The sequence below is a fragment of the Rhinoderma darwinii genome, chromosome 11, assembly GCF_050947455.1.
Source record: "Rhinoderma darwinii isolate aRhiDar2 chromosome 11, aRhiDar2.hap1, whole genome shotgun sequence".
In the NCBI taxonomy this organism is placed as follows: Eukaryota; Metazoa; Chordata; class Amphibia; order Anura; family Rhinodermatidae; genus Rhinoderma; species Rhinoderma darwinii.
The window spans coordinates 52136670-52160353 of record NC_134697.1 but is presented as its reverse complement, the minus strand read 5'-3'; the positions used below and the strand labels follow the sequence as shown (position 1 = coordinate 52160353).

The following is a 23684-nucleotide window of genomic DNA, read 5'->3' as shown; positions in this document are numbered from 1 at the left end:
GCTGGAATCTTTGTTTGCAGTAGATTTTACCCTCCATTGCTCCCGTTACTTCACTCCGCATATTTTTATTCTATTATGCTGGATAGTAAAAAAAGATAATGAATTCTGGATTACAGAGTGTGTACTCAGATTGTGTAATGTCTCAGGCATTTTCAGGGGTGCTCTCTTAACAGGTAGTTTCAACCCATCCAGTCATCTTGGCTTATCAACCAAGGGAGATAAATTCCTAAGGGCTGCTCCCTTTTCTTCAGTCCCTCCTGGCTGGGAGCCACCTACAGTTCTGAAAGAGCCAGCACTGATTGAGCTTTTAGCTCAGTTTCCTCTGTGGCAGAGACAAGAATCCAGTCTCCAGTTCCTTCTCCAGCTGGCTCTCCTTAGATAGCTGGCTGTACATATTGCAAACGGGGACCTCCGCATTGCTGACAATCATGGATACTGAACGAGAAGCTGAATATTTTATATCCTTGAATTAAGTCAAGAGGATTCCACTGTATAAGTTCTCAGTAACTTCTTTCCGGAGAGATACAGCAAACTGCAACAATCCGCTTGTCAGAGGGGGACAATGTTTAACTGGCACAAAAGCTTTGCTATCTTGCCACATTGGAGGAGAGGTATGGCTTATACTTTTATTGGATAATTTAAATGCTCTTTAATATTTATTCCAAATTCATATGTATTAAATATACTCAAGATTAAAATATGAAATGTATGCAGAGGCACAGCTGCTATCAGTGTAGGTATATAATATATTCTTATTTCTACCATAATAGTCATTATAAAAGAATAAAAGGGTATTGTGAAACATCTATGCCAGCAGTTTTTGGGCTATTATTGTACCTTATAAGGTATATCTACATACAGTATACAGATTTTGGGTTCTACATTATAAAGCTGGATGTGGGGGTTGCTGCGTGAACCTCCATTATTGGATGTAACCATGGTTGGGGGACGGAAGTGAAATTGTCTGACCACTTATAAAATTCGGTATTAAAGCTTGATGATATAAGAGGATACTATTTAATGCACAGTCTCTTTAAAATGACATGAGACCCTATAGCAAAGTGACTTTCCCATCAGACCATTACCGTATATAGATTAAGTCCAAACTGTAAAGTGAATATCCTGAAGATAAATGACTTTGGTACTATCATCATTTTGCTAAAATAACAATAGTAGATTCCATATAAAGTAATTTCATGGTAATGATGGATATCAGAAGGTAAAATAAATAGAAAATCTGTGTTTTTATTCTTGCCAATAAACTGGTAGTTAAAAAATGAGAACACAGCAATAAAACTGCTACAGTTTCATTATTAGCTGTCATGTCTCTTCTTAATTATGCATGAGCAGACACAAGTGCAAGGGTTTTGAGATTTCAGTTGTATTTCCTTTCACAATAATGCAGATTCTATGGAAGAATCTATCTATCTATCTATCTATCTATCTATCTATCTATCTATCTATCTATCTATCTATCTATCTATCTATCTATCTCTTATAATTGGTACCTTGTTAGAAGGCTGAGCCGGTCTAAAGTGACTTCAGATATAACATTGCTGTGCGGTAAATTGACCCTTATTATTTTGATATATCCTGATAATTCTGTGGATTCTATTTTATTTAAAAAAAATTAAAACAAAATATTTCAACATGTCATGCACTTTTTCTAATTTCCCATCTATTTCTGGTAAAAAGGTCATTTTTTATAACTATAATGCCGGACATGACCAATGCTTAAAAATATGTTAAATCATATATTCACCTTTTGACATAATTTTGCAATAATTAGAAATAATTAATTTATATCAAAAGTTAAGTAACTTTGAAGTGAATTACTGTTCCTGACTTATGTCCTGTATTATAATTGTTGGAAATAGTCAATAAAGCAGGAAATACTGCGAGATTTCTGTTCTGAAGCATGCAGAATTGTTAATGCAGCTCTGGACTATAATACACGCTCTAACTCAAGCTATTATGGTGAAACAGACAGAATACAACATAACAAGACGCTCTAGGACTTTTATCTTTACCTTACAAGTGGGTCCTGATCGGGAGACACCCCTCCACTATTAGTTCAAATTACTCTATCTGAGCATATGTGAAGGTGTTGTTTAAATCATAATAATTGTCCTTATAAATGATTGGAAAATACATAGCTTTATTTATTAGAAATTATAGTAATCACGTATGCCATATACATTGCTATTGTTTGGAAATCAACATTTACATAAACACAGACAGGTTAGTTTATATAACAGTAATTGTATGATTTTAGCGGCAAGCTTGATCAAAGGGATTGTGGAAACAGCAAGGTGCCATTGTGCAAATAATGTATATCCTGCGTCCTATAACATCTGTCTGAACAGGACTGGAAAACTCTTTAATGACAGTGATTCACTCTCTGCTCAAACACTGCAGTCCCATAAATTATCTTATCTCAGCCTGATCATAAACCATAAATTCTAAAAACAACCTTTTGTCTAAAGCCTCAAATTAGGAAAATAATCTGATGAAACCCTTTCAACAGACTTAAATCAAGTTACAGATCAGAGCCCTCTTCACAGTGAATAATGAACGTACTGCAAGACAACACAGGGATGTTTTCCCAAAACACAACTTTTAAAGCTGCCTATTTCCTTCAAAATCTGAACACTGTTGACATGTTATCCTTTAATCTTCTTCAGTCCAGTCTTAACATGCCCATAACATCTTATCTCTTCCGCAGGCTAGACACTTTAAGATGTCCATGGGGTTCTTCACTAAATTCCACACAGGATGATCTATATAGGGCACTGCAAAGGTGTGCAAGTGTGTCAGTACAATAGGTGATGATGTGTAGTGTTATTCATTGAAACCAGTGCTAATGCAACAGAGACACATTGCCACATCACCATAGCCAAGTGGCCGTTTCATGTAATTGTGATGTTTCTGGAATGTGGTATTCTCATGAACTGACCTATAACTAAAACAAGTGGTTCATTGGCCAAATGCATGGACATTTGTCTCGAATCCGGATCCCATCCCATTGTTGAAACCTTGTAACATTGTTAAGTCAATAAGACTTCCTACATCCCAGGTACTAAAACATCTATTGTAAGCGTTTGTCTTAAAATTGGCAAAGTCACTAATTGTTCCTTATTTTCGCAACAATCTTGGTTTCAACATTTTTTCCAATAAATTTTTCTTAGGAAGTATTCCTGTTTTTGTTTTTTTTAATACATATCAGCTACACAAATTACATAAGATATTGGTCTTTACTGAAGGATCAATTAATTTTTTTTACCATATACAAGGTTCAGCCATAAAATTAATACCACTGCTTAATATTGTGTATTGTCCACGAGTGCCACCAAAACAGCTCTGACCCGTTGAGGTATGACCTCTGAAAGTGCCCTGTGATATCTGGCACGAGACGTTTGTAGCAGATCCTTTAAATCCTGAAAGTTCCGAGGTTGTGCCTCCATGGATCAGACTTGTTTTTCCAGTAAATCCCACAGATGCTCGATTGATTAAGATCTGGAGAGTTTGGAGGCCAAGTCAACACCTTGAACTTCTTGTCATGTTCCTCAAACCATTCCTGAACAATTTTTTCAGCTGAAAGAGACAACTGCCATTAGGGAATGTTGTAATGAAGGGGTGTACTTGGTCTGCAGCAATGTTGAGGTAGGCGGTACGTCTCAAAGTAACATTCACAGAAATGTCAGGACCCAAGGTTTCCCAGCAGAACATTGCTCAGAGCATCACACTACCTCCGCCGGTATGCCCACTTCCCATAGTGCATCCTGGTACTATCCCTTGCCAAGATAAGCGACGTAAAGGCACCCAGTCATTCACATGATGTAAAAGAAAATATGATCCACCAGACCAGCCCACCTTCTTCCATTGCTCCATGGTTCAGTTCTGACGCCCATGTTCCCATTGTAGGTGCTTTCGGCAGTGGATAGGGGTCAGCATGGGCACTATAACTGGTCTGTGGCTACCAGCCACAAACGGAACAACACATTAACTTCAAGAACTGACTGTTCACGTGCTGCCTAATATATCCCACCCCTTGGCAAGCGCCGTTGTAACAAGATAATCAATGTTATTCACTTCACCTGTCAATGGCTAAATGGTGTATGTCTTTCTAAGTTAAAGGGTAACTAAATTTTCAGAAAACTTTTGATATGTCATAGTGACATGTCAGAAGTTTTGATCGGTGGGGGTTCCATCACTGAGACCCCCACCGATTGCTAAAACTAAGCGGCAGAAGCTATCAGGTGAGTACTGAGCCTCTTCATTTCTAATCGGCTTTTCGAGGAAAGCTAAAGAGTTGGTGTATGTGCTCATAGACTTTCTATTGAGCCCGTACACCAACTGCTCGACTTTCCGAGAAAAGCCCATCAGAAACCAAGCGGTTCAGCGCTTCTGCCATTGCGTTTCAGTGATCGGTGGGGGTCTCAGTGCTCGGACCCCCACCAATCAAAACTTCTGACATGTCACTATGGCAGAAGTTTTCTGAAAGTTTAGTTACCCTTTAAAATCATTATGAACAAACTTTGGCTATCTCACTGACTTCTGAATTTATAATTTATGACTTCGGGTAGAAATGTTCTTTGACTCACGTTTTAGTAAGTCATTAAGATGTTATATGACTGTGATTGAAGAGAACATATCATTTCACCAGAGGACATTTACAGACTAATAACAGTAAACTAAGGGCTCTTGCACATGACAGAAAAACTGAAGCAGCATCCCCCTCCTCTATGTCTTGCAGTTGCTCTATACACATTTTTTGGTGTTGAGGAAGTTTCTAAACATACATCATTTAGTCAGGGAGAGTGAGGAAGGGAAGGTTAGGACGATGACATTTAATAAAACATATTATAAAGTTTAATATATTTGTACTATTCAAAAAGAAAGAAAATAATAATAATGCTATGTACACTTTAATGTAATTCTGTGTAGGATTATTAATCATAAATAAATATGTGTCCCTGGCTAATAGTTGGTTAAGCAGATACGGATGATGTCATTTATGATACCTGAAACTTTCTGAAAGACTGATGAGTGGGAAATAAAAGTGACAAGATTGTGAAGGAAAAGTAAACATTGTTGCATTTCACCTCTTGTCTCACACTTTCTGGCTGTCCATGTCATTCTTCTCCTGACCTTTCCTTCTTTTTCTCTATCATCACCTCATCTTTCTCCCGCTGACAGAAAATCTACTACCATCTACTCAAGAGAAAAATTCCCTGTGAATGCATTAGACATTGTGAAAAATGTCAGGCTACATGGACGTAAGCGGCTTCTGTTCCTGATGGCCTTGCAAACAGAAAGTTGTCCAATTTGGCAACACTTATAAATGGTCAGGTCAGACAAGGTCTCACTGTTTTGGCACTTTTCTTACTTTAAAAGTGGTAGCCCAGTGGTTGGTGAAGTTCTAGCTATTATGTATGGTCACAGAGAGATTCATGCTATGATGTGTTTCCTTATGTTTGCCAAACCTCTTAGCTGCTTATGGGTAGTAGTGCCAATACAAGGGCCACTGTGTTAGCCATGTTAGTTAGGAACGCAGGAGTTATGTCATGGGCCTCCATTTAATTTCAAACTTTCTTATCTTTTACTGCACAACCTGCTTTCACCTGATGGATATGATATAACATAAAAAAAAGCCGCCATAAGGAAAAAATGAAAGAAAAAAAATAGGAAAGATATGAAAAAAAAGAAGTTCCACTGCTAATCAATTCCCACTGGTACACATTTTGTATTGGGGTCCAGGAGCTGCAATTTACACCTCTGTCGGTGGGGTTTGAGTTGTATGGAGCGGCGAACAGGCATGTACACTGCCACTCCCTCGAACTCTATGCAGGAAACAAATACAAAAACATAAGCCACGAGCTAAAAGAGCTTCATTTTAATGCTTTGGTTAGAACTTAGTATTAAAAGGGTTTTCCAGTCCCCAAAAATTGATGGCCTATCCTCAGGATAGGTCATCAATATGTGATCGTTCAGGGTCTGACTCCCCGCACCTCTGCCGATCAGCTGTTTTGAAAGGGCCGAAGCGCTCGTACGAGCGTTGCTTCCTCTTAATTTCTAACTGCTCACACTGAGAATCGCCGACACACTTGTAGTGGCAGTTCACATAATTACAGCCTTCTCTCTTTTAAATAAATGGGAGAAGGCTGTACTACTGTGAACCGCCGCTACAAGTGTGTCGGCGACTGAGTGTATGCAGTAGAAATTAAAGGGAAGCAGCGGTCGTACAAGCACAACAACCCCTTCAAAACAGCTGATCGGCAGTGGTGCCACGAGTCGGACCCCGACCGATCACATATTGATGGCCTATCCTGAGGATAAACCCCTTTAAGTTATGCATGGAGTTGCAAGAGGGTTAGTGTAGCACCGAAAGTTTAGCAGCCCTGCTTACTAACATTTTGGCTGGAGATTAACTTTAATTTAAATCTAGAGATTAAATGAAATTACTTTTACTTTTCTTTGCCAAAATATGTAGGATTGAATATTAGAGAATTATTTTTTTTTATACATCTGTATATATTTTGTGTGAATATTTTTTTTCAGGGACAACCCTTTTATTCTAAAGCATCTATGTAGAGGCCCTAACGTTAAATACATAATTGGGATATCATTATAATAAATGCTTGATATCAATGCTCAGAAGAAACAAAAACAACAGAGATTACTTAAATCTTGGCATGAGCATGCTGCCATATAATAACCCGTCTGAGGTAAGGGAGAGGGCTGTCATATTCTACCAGCTATTTTACTGGCTTCTTAACCCATCATTGTTGTATCTGGATAAACAGGATGCGAACATTTTGTAAACGTAAGTAGTACACTGTACAGAATAACGTAATTGTGTACTCCAGTAGAGCTATAAAAATGACATTTTCTTCTCCAGGGGATAGAAGAACAATGCTTGCTTTGTTCAGCCTAGCCAAAGATGTTCCTGTTCATTAATAAACTTCCTTTTATTCATTTTTTATTCATGAAACCCACTAAATCAATTACTTATCATAAAACCTGTAATTACATTGGCACTTACAGGGGCACATGTAACAGCATATGTGTAACTGCAATGAAAGCATTCCCATAGGTACAGTGTGCAGATATGAAACCTATTATAACAAGGTCATTCTATCAAAACCTGGTGCACTCATCAAGCCAACCCCCTTCCATATACCCCATTAGGCCATATGAGTGTCATAGAAGGGAGACCTTCTTCTATTAGCCAAAGCGCTGCGCCTCGTTCTGGCGGACCCTGCCCATGCATCTATTAAATGGACAACCATTCATTTGAATGTCAAACATGCAATACTCCATTTCCCATACAGCAGCCAGCCAGAGAATTTCCCCAGCAATCACAGCTGATCGCCAGAAGTTTCTGAAGCCAGACCCGCGGCAATCAGCTGATTACCAATCCAGTTTCAATATATAATGTGGTTGTCATGATGAGACAACCACTCAAATACTATATGGCAATAACATCCATACGTACATAAATATCACAATATGTATAGAAAAAGATAACATATACCTTTAGTTAGACCCCTAGGTCTGCCAAATAACTGAGGTCAACCGGAGATATGGCCTTTTGAAATCATTCAGTATTTTCTACTCATATAGGAGTCATGATAGCAGATAACTAACAGAACCATCTCAGGATGCATAATCTTAATATTCTAATAATTAGATTAACATTTTGAGCAAAAAACTCAAGAATGTTGGCTACAATATTGCACAAATTTCAAGATCAAATCTGCTTGATAGTAAGAAGTTAAAAACATTATTTTTGTGATAAATTGCTTCAGCAGAGGTGCAGTAACATTCTTAGGGTACAGTCCCACCTAGCGGGATCCGCATGCAGCCAAAACCACTCACCTACGTGGGCCAACGGCCACACTATTTTGCTGGGTATTACTGGCCCAGTTTGGCACCAGTCAAATCCAGTGGCAGCTCAGGGGTTGCAGCAGGTGTGCAGTAATACTGGCCTAGGTTTATACAGTGTACATAGCACAGGAAAGCTAAGACCACTGGGCGGTAGTATTTGGCTATGGTCACACATCATGATTTGTTGCAGATTTTGATGCAAATTTTTGAGCCCAAGCCAGAAGTGGTTTCAAAAGAAATGGGAAATATAAAGGAAGAACTTATACTTTCCCTTCGTCCTGGATCCACTTCTGGCTTTAGATCAAATATTTGCACCAAAATTTGCACCAATATCAATGTCACAAACAGCCGGTCATTGGTTGTTTGGCTTTGACTTGTAATCCTGCTTCCCAGTGGTGTGGGAATGTCAAGGCGCTGTATTCTGTGTAAACCTATCAAAAGTCCATATTATTCTGCTTAGCATGAACCCCCATGTACCAACATGTCTATAGGTAATTGCCGACAACAGCTAATATAAAAGAAAAAAAAGAAAAACAATATTACTTAGTGCGCTCAAAGAAATTCTAATGCCCTAGGCACCCGCCCTGAGGCTTCTAGTGGCAAATAAGGGCCTGTATGCATGTAGTTGAAAGACATGTTTCTACGGTATCGTGCTGCACCAGTCCTCTGGAATGCGCTACCCCAGACAATCAGATTAATTCCCAATATCCACAGTTTTAAACGTGCCCTGAAAACACATCTATTTAGACAGGCCTATAACATTCCCTAATCTGACTCCTTTCCATGGCCCCCCTATTAGATTAGTCATCAGAATAAGATTCCGTAACACTCCTTCCCTTCATGTCCGTCATACACGGATACTGGCTGGTGACCGGCTCATGCAGCTTTATGTTACCACCCCATGTGTATAAAAATGGCCGAACTATTGTACAGAACAAACACTGTTACACTTTGTGTCTCCCTTATTTCCTCATAGATTGTAAGCTCTTGCGAGCAGGGTCCTCACTCCTCAGGTTTGAATTGTAAATTAACTTTTCCACTATGTAATGTCTGATATTGTTTGTTTCATGTTCCCTCTAAATTGTAAAGCGCTGCGTAATATGTTGGCGCTATATAAATAAAGATTATTATATTATTACGGTATATCTAATATCCTATAGCTAGCTTCAGCGGAGGAACAAGTCTGCCCTAATGTTTTACATCTGAGAATGCAACTCCTATTATTCCACGATTACAACAAGAAGCATGTGCAGGCCTGATCCTGTGAGCCCCACATGTTGTGTCAAGTCCTGATGATCAATGTAACCATCAGTGGGGATTGGAAATACAGCTGTATATTAGCATCTGAGCTTAGATCACCATAGGGTTCAATGTTTAGTTCAGTAGTACTGTAGGATCTGAACATTAAAGCCTTCTGAAACCAGTCCTACTAAATCATATTTACAGGGAAGCTGAGATCTGTGCTGCTGTTTGCGGGGTCCTTGCACTGATGGCTGCTTTAGTCATTAGAGTGCCTGCCTTTGACCTAAACCTGTTAACACTAGCAGAATGTGTCTGACCAGGCTTTATGGCTGCCCTTAAACATCAGGCTTTTGTCTGATGTTTCATGAGTGTCTTTACACATCTTTCAGCACCTAAACGTACCTTAGGGGAAACAATAGGGTCCAATATATAAAAAACGATCTGATCCTTGCTTCCCCGAGAAGCTCCCACAGACATACAATTTTGGACGGGCTTATTTGTATAAACAGCTTATCTATCACCAATTGTTGCAGTTTTTGGCTCAGCTTTATGAGCCAAAGTCAAGGGTGGACCAAAAAGGAAGGAAAGTTATAGAAAAAAAAAATTATAATAATAAAACCTATATATATATATATACTGAATGTACTTCATTTCAATTATTGCTCAAAGACTAGAGTTTTAATGACTCAATACTTCCCACCAACAACCATACACATTACCCATTCAGGAGCTAGCAAGGTCAGAAGTTTGTGTGACCTGTGAATATCACTTCTGAACTATTTCTTAAGATCAGCAGGTGTGTGTTGGATTTACTCAGGATGTGTGAGGAAACATCTTGCAAGGGAATGAATGTCTGGCACATTTGATTTTTCTTCAAGACGATTTATCACATTGTTTTCAAGGACTCCTGTAAAATTCCAGAGAAGAAAAGCTGCACATTGAACTATGTTCTTTAACCCTTTCGTGACTTTGATGCCCATAGCAAAATTTCACCTTTTGGAATACTGCATTCTAAGGCCGTGTTCCTACATAGCGTAAACGCTGTGCAGAAATTCTGCAGCATTTACAGTAGCAGCACAGTGGATGAGATTTATAAACTCATGCCCACGCTGCAGGAAAAAAACGCCGCGTAAAAGTTAATAAATTGACCACCGCTGTGGAATTTAAATCGCAATTCAGGAAAAACAAAATCATACTTACCCAGAACTCCCCGCTTCTTCCTGCAGTCTGGCCTCCTGGGATGATGTTTCATCCCGTGGGAACACGGTCTAAGACCTCCTTCACACACATTTTTTTTAAGCGTGTAAAAAGGCACCATGAATTTTGAAGACCGTTTTTCATTGCGTTTTCTACAAGGGTTTTTGGTAGCGTTTTCAAGTCTATAGAGAAGCCTATGGGATAAATGCCACAGCATTTTAAAAATAAGAAGCCAGTGACCCCAAAAACACACCAATAGGCCAGAAAAGCACCACATCTGGCTGCAGTGTTTTTGGACAAAAAAAAAAACCACAAGGAAAAATGTTATGTATGAAACCACCTTTATGTCAGGATCATACCTGTGATTGGTGCCGTTTTTGGTGCCGTTTTTGACTTCGTATCTTTTAGCCAAAGTCAGAAGTGGTTCAAAAAGGAAGGAAAAGCATAAAGAAAAGACTGATGCATCTTCTGTTTTATTTGTGTCCACTCCTGTGTTTGGCTTAAAAAAAAGTAGCCAAAAACTGCATCAAAACTGCATGTGTGATCCTGGCCTAAGGGTGGCTTTACATGCACAGTTTTTAGGAAAAACTGCATATTTTTTTTGTCTAGTTTCCTGATGTTAGCTAAAAGTCAATGGAGAAATATAAAATGCGCTACAAACATGGTGTTTTTTTAGGTCTATTTTTATTTTGTCTTGGATTTTTTGGATCTGTAGAGTCAATACATGTTGCGTTTTTTTATCAGCGTTGCAAAGAGGAATATTCGCATCACATGATTAGCAGTGTAGAAAGCACTACATAAAAAAACGCAGGTAGCAAAACACACTATTTGGCCAAAACAGCCCAAAAAATTCCATTAAAAATGCATGCACCATTTTACTAAAGTTTTTTTTAATGCATTTTTTGGGCCAAGAAAAATGCTGCACAAAAGTGTCCGTAAATGAAGCATATTTTCTGGTAATCAAAAAATGCTTTTAAAAACGACAGCGTAAATTAATGGGTTTATGCCAATAGCCCCTAAATTTAAATGGTTTTCTCAAATGGAAGAAGTTATAAACAATTAATACCTTATAGATTTTTTTTATTGCTGTATGCTCTAGGTGTGGCATACACTATATGGACAAAAGTATTCGGACACACCTCTTGATCATTGAATTAAGGTGTTTCATTCAGTCCCATTGCCACAGGTGTATGAAATCCAGCACCCAGTCGTGCAGTCGCCTTTATAAACATTTGTGAAAGAATGAGTCATTCTAAAGAGCTCACTGAATTCCAGCGTGGTACTGTAATAGGATGCCACAGATGCAACAAGTCAGTTTGTGAAATTTCTTCCCTCCTAGATATTCCACCATCAACTGTGAGTGATATTATTGTAAAGTGGAAGTGTTTAGAAACTACAGCAACACAGCCGAAAAGTGGCAGACCACGTAAAGTTACAGAGCGAGTTCGCCGAGTCCTGAGGTGCATAGTGGATAAGAGTCGCCAACGCTCTGCTGACTCAGTAACTATAGAGTGCCAAACCTCCTCTGGCATTAAAATGCGTCGGGAGCTTCATGGCATGGGTTTCCATGGCCGAGCAGCTGTATGCAAGCCTTACATCACCAAGCACAATGTCAAGCGTCAGATGGAGAGGTGTAAAGCACTGGACTCTTGAGCAGTGGAAACATGTTCTGTGGAGTGATGAATCACACTTCTGTATCTTCAGTCTGGTTTACGAGTCTGTGTTTGGTGAATACCAGAAGAACGTTACCTGTCTGACTGTATAGTGCCAACTGTAAAGTTTGGTGAAGGAGGATAATGCTATGGGGTTATTTTTCAGTGGTTAGACTAGACTCTTAGTTCCAGTGAAGGGAAATCTTAATGCTTCAGCGTATCAAGACATTTTGGACAATTGTAGCCTCCAACTTTGTGGGAACAGTTTGGGGAAGGCCTTTTTCTGCTCCAGCATGACAATGCCCCAGCACACAATGCAAGGTCCATGAAGGCATGGTTGGGTGAGTTTTTGGGTGGAAGAACTTGAACCTCATCCAATAACTTTGGGATGAACTAGAACAGAGATTACAAGCCAGGCCCTCCCATCCAACATCAGTCTGACCTCACAAATGCTCTTCTGGATAGATGGGCAAGAGTCCCCACAGACAAACTCCAAAATCTTGTAGAAAGCCTTCCCAGAAGAATGAAAGCTATTTTAGCAAAGAGGGGGGGGGGGGGGAGGCCTCGACCACATATTAATGCCTATGGATTTAGAATAGGATGTTATAAAAGCTCCTGCAGGTGTAATGTGTAGTTATCCCAATACTTTTGTCCATTTAGTGTATTTCTAGTGTTTTTCCCAATTGACTTCCGGTATCTGCAGACATCACGTGCCATAACTCACGTGTTTTTCCATAGAATAAAGTTCTAGACCTTATTTAATTACTGTAGTTTTGGTACAGTTTTTGCAAGAAATTTTTGCCAAAATCGGTGGGAGTAAAAAAAACAGACTTCCGCTCTAAGAAACGTCTGCTCTCTGCTGTTTAACCCCTACTAAAGAGGGGAGGAAAAACAAATGAATTTACTTGTATTATTTTTTATGAAAAGAGAGCCAAGGGTCCATTTAAGTCTTTTAACATTGCTAGTTGCTTATGAATAGCCTAGCAACTACCAGGGTAATATGGCAGGATGTATGTATGTGCTAACATAGTGCAAAGTAAAAACAGACAGCCATGTCGGAGCAAAAATAAAGAAGTTATGATGGTCACAATGGGGAAAGGCAAACACCGGTAATTGAAATATGCGTAAAATATGCTTTGACAATGGGCACAACAAAAACCAACAAAACATTTGGTGCTTCAATGGTGACGTTGTGAACTAAACCACAAACTCCCTACCAAACAATGTGTGAATGTGGCCAAAGTGATAAAGACTGACAAGAAAAAGATGCTCCAATACTGCGCAAATGCACTGAACAGAATGTTAGGAACCTAAGGAAAGAATTGTCTTATTTAAACATTTTACCTTGAATTACTACATAATTCTGAATCTCTGAGTACATTGCTTGAGAAAAAACAAAAAGATGATCCAAAAATATTTATTCTTTTAGTGTATATTCTTCAGTATTTTACAACTTTTTTTTGTTTTCATAGGGAAGAAAAGTGTCTTATCTGAAGGAGAAGTAGTGCTGACGCACATGAAGAAACTGATAAATGATTATGAAAATGACTCTTTAAGTGCTCATAGTTTAAACGGAGATCGATGCGATCACACAGATGCATCTTCAGATTGTCCGTCTGATGTTCCAGCTAAAGAGAATAATATAAGTGAACTGCCGGTGTGTGACCCTCTTCAGCAGTTCAAGAGGTTGTACAAGTTCGAGTCAGAGGATTCTGGGGTTGAGATGCCAAGCGGAGCAAACTCACCTTCTACTCCCAAAGGTTCTGAGAAGAGTTTTGTGATGCACAGCAGAGATTCGTCCTGTGATTCTGGGGTCCTTAGTGCATCTTCATCACCCACTGTAGGTCACGTGGAAATAAGAGCAGGCGCAACTGTAGACGTGAACCTTACCTTTCTTTCAAATGTAGAACCATCTAAAGACTACACGAACCATGTTAAAGAAGATGGTGACGACAATGAAAATAGTGTAGAAGATTTTATTGACTGCCAAGAGGAAGAGCTAGATTTACCCCCATGTAGTGAGGAAAATGAACCCGCAGCCATCACTTTGTTTAGTACAGAGCTTTCTTCTACTATGGAGGAGGAAACCAAAGCCATGGATGACTTTTACAAAGACACTTTTGATGATATCCAGAATTTGCATCAATTAAAAAGATGCCCAACAAGTGACAGCCTGGACAAATATATGGATGAATGTTGCAGGCTTAGTGAGGTAAGACTATTTCTTCAACATACAGGACACTTGTTAAGTGGGTTTAGGGCCTCCAAAAGTTTGTTGTAGTTATGAATGACATGTTGTGAAAGTGAATTTCTTCATTATTATGTTTGTCCAGTCTACTCTTTCATAGACTTATTAAAGAGGACCTGTCACTACGTCATATAAGTTGAATGGATTAACTGACCTGTATAGCGCTGTCTCTCTGATTTCTGTGCTGTTTTTCCTGGAAACACCCCACCCCCCCCCCCCATTCCAGATATATGGCCCATTGTTGTGTTGGCTCCCTATATGATAATTTGCAGTAGTTAAACGGGGTGGAGCTAGTTTCCCTGCCTCTGATGCTGACCACTCAGTGCGAAGCAGCTTGTGGGTAGTTCACGCCCTGTTGGCTAACTACAGAAAATTAGCATATAGGGAGCCAACACAACAGTGTGCCATATCTCTGGAACTGTCCAGGAAAGAAAGAAAAAGCACTGGAATAAGGGAGACAGCGCTATTCAGGTGAGAAAATCAGTTCAACTTATATGACCTAGTGACAGGTCCTCTTTAAAACAGTTGTCAATTTTTAGACCACCCTTTCTCCAATTTATGTTTACCTACTGGTTGGGTTTTTGCCTTGGTATACACTATTTTTTTTAGCCAAACCCACTAAGCCAACTTAAGTCCATCCATATAAAGAGGGCTCTAGCAAACTCTATTCTTTTGTCAATGGAGAAACACTTATACTTTGTTTTCCTAGAGGGGCACACAAATTTCTGCTCAGCAGAAGTGAACATACATTTTTTTTATATAGTTGGCCATAATTAGGCATCGAATATCGCTAACAACTAATAGGAAGACTGTCTTCTCAATAAATACATTATTGCTTAGTGACTTTTGTTATGATGTAATAAAGGCAACACTTTAGCGGGTAAATCGGGTCAGTAAAAATGGACCCAACTTTCCGATCCGTGCAAAGATAGGACATGTCCTATGTTTCCACGGACCACTGACGGGACCCGACCGGTACATATGGTCGTGTGCATGAGGCATAAGGCCTCATGCACACAGAGCATCACAGTGGCACACAGAGTCCCTGTGGTTCATTATTATGGAGCTGTATGCACTCTATATATACACCCCTGTATGGTGCATCTGTGACGTACCATATTCTTCCCTAGAAGCATTGCTTCTACAGGGGAATGAATACCTCTGTAATACGGCATTTGATTAAATATACCATGAATCCATAAGAAAACATCGGTGTGCTTTTGTATAAAATTGGAGGCACACAGAGGTACAGTATGGGCCCATAGATTTCTACAGGCACAGTATTGCAGTATAAATGAGGTCTTGTTAATGAGACTTATGTTTGGAATAATTTATTTTATGAAGACATTCATAGTCTACTTATAGGCTAACCAGTGAGGTTATGATTTGGTGGATTGAGATTTGTAATGCAAGCGATATCCTGCAAATACACCTTACCTGTTAACGTTCTGATACAATACCTGATTTAACACTTGCAGTTAAAGGGTGTTCACTCCACAGCACAAAGCTCATTTCTGTGTTATCAATGAAATATATATTGTCATTTTAGGAGAGTAAAGTTCACCCAGAACCATCCCCTATGTCTAATTCAGAAAGAAGCAAAGAACATTTTCCCTGACATTTCTGTTAGTAAGGACGGGCTGGCCAACAGCATAGCAGCTATTAGTAGTTACTCATTGACATCTAGAGCTATTGAATGCACATGTTCTGGAGAGCTGACAAATAATGTATTTTTGACAAAAGGAAAATACTTGAGTATAGTATCCAAACCACTAAAATGTGGCGGAACCTTGCGGTTAATGGAGCTTATTTAACTGGCCAATTAAACCTGTTACTCAATGTCTGTTTGCTGTAGCAAAGCCAAAGTTGTACTAAACTACAAAGGACAAGTGTCTCAATATAACTTCCTAATAAAGCAAGTGCAAGACAATTCACTAATCTTAAAACCATTGATAACAAAGGGGAATACGATTTTAATTCTATGTACAACTTCAATAGTGGCATACATAAAAGAGAGCAGAGCACCTTATTATAGTGCTGAGTTTTACCACCCAGGAAAGAAAGGCTTGATATTTGTTTGTTTCGGCCTCCAACCCCTTTCCATAACTATTGGACTATTTTCCCACCTCCTTGTTTATTAACAATGCAATTCCTCTGGAGAGGGAAGTCCTATATAGGCTCTCGCTACCCAGCAGCTAAGGGCATGGAACTAACCAAGGTTGGGTCCCCTGTCTCTAATGACCCCAAAGCAGCTGCATGGTGTGCCTCAATGGTATGTAAGCTCTTAATGCGATCTTGATGTAGACCTTTATATAAGCATTTATGACTAACAACAGTTGACTTTGTGATTTAAGATTCTAAGGTCATTTTTGTATGCACATATAGTAAAGATTATTTATTAAAGCTAGAGCAAAGAAAAAAAGGGGTGGAGGCACGCCAGAAACAATCAGGTTCCTGCATTCATCTCCTAAATAACACTGGAAAAATAATGGTTGAAATTGGATTTGATTTTCTTCTTTTAACTATTTTCCTCCATTTTAACACATTTGGCCCCACATTTAAATCGTCTAACAGAGCGCTTCTTATTTTGTCCGTTTGTCTTCATGAGACAATCTCTTTAGGTCTGCTGTACAGTTTTGGTCATACAAACGATATTTCGGTCAGTACATATATGTAAAACTATGCTTTTCTTGTGTTGGCTGTGCTATCTATCAGCTCTGCTGCATTAGGACACAACTATCAGTGACTGTAGTTAGAGATCCCCTAATCCCATCAGAGACTCAGGATGCTGCTTTGTCCCGCACCCATGATTTATGCTGCAGCTCTGCATGTTTTGACTGCTAGACATATGCACAAGCCCACCAATGTCAGAGCCCACGGGACAGAAAAATGTAATTATTATAAACTAGTAGCAACTAAACGACCAGTGAGAAAAATATTGTCAAGTAACTTCCACAAATTTACTGAGTCAAATGAGCCTCAGTGTTGGCGGTACACCAATACGGTATTAGTAATAAATGTCGGCCAAAAATAAACTAAGAGGAATTTGAAACTTTATATTCTACCTTAAAATACCAATAGATATGAATAGCGTTCGATTATATTTTGAAGACTTAGTTAAACAAATATTGACTTAAGCATTATATGAGAGAATGGATATTTGTCTTCTTTGGCTAATTCTGCGGCAAAACTTTGTAGAAGCAAAAGGATTAAACGGCAAGAAAAGTTTCTTGGTGCTTTGTTCATGGCTCGTAAGTGCATTGACTTCTTATCATTAGGCTGCACACATCATTGTTCCTTAGGACCCACTAGTTAATAGCTGTGAGACATTCCATCTCTCTACGTGGCCCCTTCACATACAATAATTAGCAGTCATTGGAGGCCACACATGACAGACAAGCTGGACATAGGGCACAGAACAGCCATTATATAATATTTAAAGATGATCTAAAAGTCCTTGCAGTCCATGAAGAATGCATTTCCTTTGTCTTGCCTTGTAACTTTTGCATGGTACAACAAGCTACATTTTTCAACACAGGTTCTACATTGATTAAATTATTTATGTTTCAAGCCAATAAAGGCATCTTTGTTGAATGAGGCTTTATAAGCAGCCTGGCATCGCTCCAGCTCCCGTTGCTTCTATACTTCAGAAGCTCAGGTTTATCCTCTGCGCTGACAGATTGTTGTTTTCTGTTCAACCTGTATCATCGCTGAGCTTTAAAAGCAATCATGTCATTTATCTTCAGAAGAAAAAGAAAATTGCGATCAGAGATATTGCGCTTTGTTCAACATTCATTTAAAACGACATCAATCTTGCGAGAACATGGTAAACATTGAAATGAAAATTAAACAGTATTAAAGGATTGGATGATATGTTTACTCTGATACACTAAGGGATTACTCAGAGCAGATCAAACATTAACCCCTTCCCGACATCTGCCGTATATATCTGGCGCACGTCGCGTGGGGGAGTATGGAGAAAGCTCACAGGCTGAGCCGTTCCTGAGAACAAGCATGTGGGCTGTGTGTTACAGCCGACACTTCAGGGTAATTAGCGGGATCCTGCTCGAGCACGATACCGCTCGTTTAACCCATTAAATGCTGCGAGCAATAGCAACTGCTGCATTTAAATAACTATAAGCACGGGGGCGGCCCCCTGTAACTTTCAAACGTCCCACCCGCAACACGATCGCAGGGTGCCATTGGTTGGCCTGATATCTTTGTACTCCTATGAAGCATTCACAGAAGAGTGACAGTATCTCGCTATACTGCAATACATTAGTATTGCAGGATATCAAGCAAGCGATCCAACTGGTTCAAGTCCCCTAGGGGGACAAGTAAAAAACTAGGCGTGGATGTGTCATTATTTAGATACAATGTTATTTTTTTTTCCTTTATATCATTTACGTCTTTCCTACAAACTGTAGTATTTTCAAGAAGATTGTGAAGCTTTTCTTTTTCCTGAGAGTTGACAGAGTGATTAAGTATATTTTGCTTTATTATCTTCTAGAACAATAATTACATTGTAAAGAAAACATATTTTAGAGTTTCCCCAGAATTTAATAACTCCTCTTTCATTGGAAATGATCTCCCCCTGCCTCAAGCTATTGTCTGGTTCTGTAAAAACAAAGTCATAGAGAATATTGTAAGACTTACTCAACGCCATGTTTTTATTTATACATCTTTTTCTGCTGGAAATAATATTCACTCAAAACCATCATTTCCTGTAGGAAATGTCCAGCTCACTGTTATTCCAACAAGAAGACTAAAACAATGTTACGGCATTTTGTCAAACTTAAAAGGAATATTGTAGCCTAACATTCGACTATAGAAACGTTGTACAATACTGTATTTACTGTATATATATATATAATGTATATTCTAGGCTACAGTAAAATAAAGTAATCAGCTTATGTCTCAAAGTACCCTGAATGATTGAAGATTATGGTGATCTGTTACCATAACCATTTTCTTAGTAGGATGCACTATGCAGAGTAAATTCAAGCACATGTTGTAGATTTATCAATATTGTCGCACCGTAAGAATGGTGCACCGGTCTCTCCCCCAGTGCACCGGTCTCTCCCCCAGTGCACCATGGTCATTAACAGACCACATGTCCTGTTGATGGATATGCCAGTGTCTTAATACAACGCAAGGCCCGACCTTGACCAATGTATGGCCGACAGCAATGACTGGCTCTTTGGAGCGGCACTTACGGACTGGTGAGGCATATCAGCTGAAAGGTTGAGACAGCTGGAGCAAGGTCTGGAAGGCAGCTGACACTCTGGAGTGGCACACATGGACTGATGAGCTATATCAGCTGAACATAGATACAGTTAAATCAGAGAGTATGGCAGACAATAGCAACTGGAATTGTAAAACGGTACTCGCAGACTGGCGAGGCATTTCAGCTGGATCGAGAGACAGGGCACTCATGGACTGTTGAGGAAATCCTGCAGGAATACAGAGATAGCTGGAGTAGAGTTCAACGATTGGAGCCAGGTCAGGCTTAAACCTGGATAGTAACCTTGAATCTATCTGGCAATTGAAATAACACCAGGTAAATATTTCATAGGACTTATAGAACTAGGAAAGAGCATAGGGAACGTTTTCGTTCCATATTCCAGGTCCCTAATGACATCAATTACACCTTATTGTGAGCTTTATAAGGCTTTGACTGCATCTGAGCACTTGTATAGAACAAAGTTTAAAAGCTCACACCCCATTATTCAAAATGTTTTTAAACTTTAGATACCCTGTTTAGTCATACCATTAAAACCACCTAACTAATATTGTGTAGGTCCAGTTGTGCCACCAAAACAGCTCTGACATATCAAGGCATGTACTTGGTCTGCAACAATGTTTAGGTAGGTGGTACATGTCAAAGTAACATTCATATGAAGGCCAGGACCTTAGGTTTCCCAGCAGAACATTGCCCAGAGCATCACACTGCCTCTGACTTCTTCCCATGTTGGTGCCATCTCCTTCCGATGTAAGCGACGAACACAACTGCCCGTTTACAAAAAAAAATTTGATTCATCCAACCAGGCTACCTTCTTCCAATGCTCCATGGTCTAGTTCTGATGCTCATCTGTCTATTGCAGGCCCTCTCAGCGGTGGACATGGGCGACATTGGCACTCTGACCGGTCTGCGGCTACACAGCCCCAAACGCTGCAAGCTGCGATGCACTGTGTTCTGACACCTTTCTTTCATGGCCAGAATTAATTGTTTCAGCAATATGTGATACAGTAGCTCTTCTGTGAGATCGACCCAGACAGGCTAGCCTTAGCTCCCCATGAGCATCAATTGGGCGCCCACGTCGCCGATTGACCGCTTGTCCTTCCTTGGACCACTTTTGGTAGGTACTAACCAATACATAACAGGAAGATCCCACAAGACCTGCCATTTTGGAGATGCTCTGACCCAGTTGTCGAGACATCAAAATGTGGCCCTTGTCAAAGTCACTCAGATCCCTACGCTTGCCCATCTTTCCTGCCGCCAGCATATCAAATTCAAGAACTGACTGGTGACTTGCTGCCTCATATATCTCCCCTTATCATAGGTGCCATTGTAATGAGATAATAAATGTTATTCACTTCACCTGTCAGTTTTTATGGCTAAGCGGTGTGTATTACAAAAACCAATTAAGGTATCTTTGGAAATTTTGGGTTTAACGGCTCTTTAGATTCAGTTAATTGCTTCGCAACATTGTTCAATAACATTTACTACACTGATCAAATATGAAAATTAAACAGTATGTGGTGAGTTCTTTCATCTCGTCAGATAATTTCAGCTAAAAAGCTGTAAGAACATGAGGATTTTCTAGCACATCCTGAGCCTCATAGTAGAGGAAGCCAAGATCAAGAAAAGGAAAACCATGCTGTGGAGTTGTTCCCAGCAGCAGGCTCTATTTCTGATCACTAGGATGTTATTAAAAGTAGTCACCAAGTAGACAATGCCTCGCACATTCCCCAGGGAATTGGGTACTACGCAGGTCTGTGGTTTTCAAGGGGGATACTGTTCCTCTCAACAGTTTTACGTCAAAAGTATTACTTCATTCATGTGACATTAGATATTTGTTGGGAATGCCTTGAATTAAATTGGAATTTTATTATAGATAAATAGACATAGGAAGTAATGCCATTGTAAGGATGGAAAACACCTGACATTTCCAGACGTTCTAGAACAATGGTAAAAAAAATTATATATTTTCTTTTCTATTTCTTTGTGGTTCAGTGATGCTTAAAAAATAATATATACAAAAGACCATAACTCAAATTCCACACAACCTGCTGATCCAGTCAGAGAAAAAAATCTAATAGAGGATTGAAGGAGTTGTGACCCTTACACCAGTCTAGAAGATAATCAGTCCATGGATGTCTTCACTACTAGTCAAAACAATTGACATAGCTGTTTATGATGTATTCATTTTCTTATTTTCTTCCCATTGCTCTTATAGCGCTAACATATCCCGCAGTGTTGTAAGGAGATTGTCACTATTCACATCAGTCCCTGTCCCCATTGGAGCTTACAATCTAATTTCTATATTTCAGACACACACAAACTAGGGCCATTCAAGCTATTGCTATGTTTATAGGATGTAATAGTTATATGCTCGATTCTGGGCTTTGTGATTCTTTCTCTACGTCTCCAAAAACTGTCTGTGACAGTATTCATCAATGTGCTTTATTAAGCTATATAGGTCACATCTTTACCTATACTTACTTGAACTTCGCCATACAAATAATCTTTAAGGAAGTAACAACTCTAAGGATTGGAAATGCTTTTATCATAAGGAAAATGTCATATAAATACATAACAGGATATAGGACATCCTATTTGACTAGACACATAAATCAGGATTTAGGGGGTTTTAAGTAGAGCTCCTCGCTCAAAAAAGCCTCTCTGTTCACTCTATTCTCAAGCTGCCCATAGACTTACAATAGCGGTTGGCCGACAGCTACTTCCCCAGACTCCCCCATACACATACATGTTCTTCTCGTCCAAGCGTACATGTCTTTTCAATGGGGAGAGGATAAACCGCTCCAGCAGGAACAAAGGATCAGGCATGTTGACATTTAATGCACTTTAAATAGTCGTCCAGTCCCACCAAAGTCGGTCGGTTCGGCCAACTTTCCTCTAATATGTTTGACACCCTTAGACTATATATATATTAGCTTCCTCTTTGTACATTTTGTGCATATGTTTGTATATTCACCTAATTTTGTCATGTCTATATGACAAACTGGATAAATATGATCAGGCATGAAAACGTGGATCTTTTGTGTAATGTTTAAATACCCGTTATGAACCATATGTAATATGTAGAGGCATGAGTGCCATTGGGCCCCATTCTTAAAAAAAAATCTTAAGAAAGTTTCAGTGTTGCCCATATCAACCTATCAGAATCCAGATTTCAAATTCCTAGCGTTTCTTTTACAATGTAATGCCCCATGCACACGACCGTATTTTTCATCCGCAATTACGGACCCATTCATTTCCATGGGCTACGGACACCTATTTTTACGGATGGGTGTTCGTTCCGTAGAAATGATCCGTAAAATATAGAACATGTCCTATTCTTGTCTGTAATTTCTGCATGGAATTCTATTGGCGCTTCCGTAATTACGGACAGCTACGGATGTGCACCCGTATCCGTCCGTAATTACGGAAGCATTGCTGGGCGACGCCAGGTTTGCAAATGTTGCGCATTATTTGTGGTTTTCTTCTTTTTGCGGATCCGTATATACGGAAGCATTACAGATGCACTACGGACGTATTTGTGGATACCGTTCCGTATATATGCCGGTAAGTTGCGGATGACTACGGATGCGTATTTACGGACAGTATTTACGGATGAATGAATATACGGTCGTGTGCATGAGCCTAAGAGTTGATCTGACTGTAAGCAGCACTGACATATTTCTTCGAACAGTTATTATGCATGAGGCTAATTTTTTCTTAGAAGTCCGGGTTCTTTACATTCAACAGGGGATATCATTTTCTTAGTATTTGTTTTGTGGATTGCAAAACACTACTGCTTACTGTATATCATATGTTTCATATCCGATGAGGAATTTACAGTGTGTGTCTTAGTAGACGTAGCTTGTTGTTCATAGATAAATTATGCACTGAACTGTTCTTTGGCTAATAATTTATCAGTTATTGCTGCAGGTTCAGTAACACATCAAGATGGAAAGTGACCAGTGGTTTAACCTCATCTCTCCTATGTAATGTTCTGCTTAAATAAGCATAGGCACCATATGCACTCCAAAAGCATTTATAAGCAGGGCTGGGTACGGTTTACTACACAAACGTCCCCCCATAATTTACCACATAGGCAACTCCATATGATTAACTAAATACCGAAGAACAACAATGAGCCATAATGCCAATTCATATAAAAAGTTAATATTTTATTAACATGTATCACAAATACAATTTAAAACATTAC

The 23684-nt window shown here is 39.3% G+C and overlaps 1 protein-coding gene across 2 annotated transcripts in view; it reads left to right on the top strand.

Moving 5' to 3' along the window:
* The first annotated feature begins 285 nt into the window (after positions 1-285).
* LOC142663135 (uncharacterized) overlaps positions 286-23684 on the top strand; it is a 50489-nt gene continuing 27090 nt past the window's right edge. For both annotated transcript variants that reach the window (XM_075841462.1, XM_075841461.1), the window contains exons 1-2: positions 286-611; positions 13454-14193. In XM_075841462.1, coding sequence (XP_075697577.1) covers positions 563-611; positions 13454-14193 — 789 coding nt within the window. In that variant the 5' untranslated portion in view covers positions 286-562. The remainder of the gene's footprint in view (positions 612-13453; positions 14194-23684) is intronic.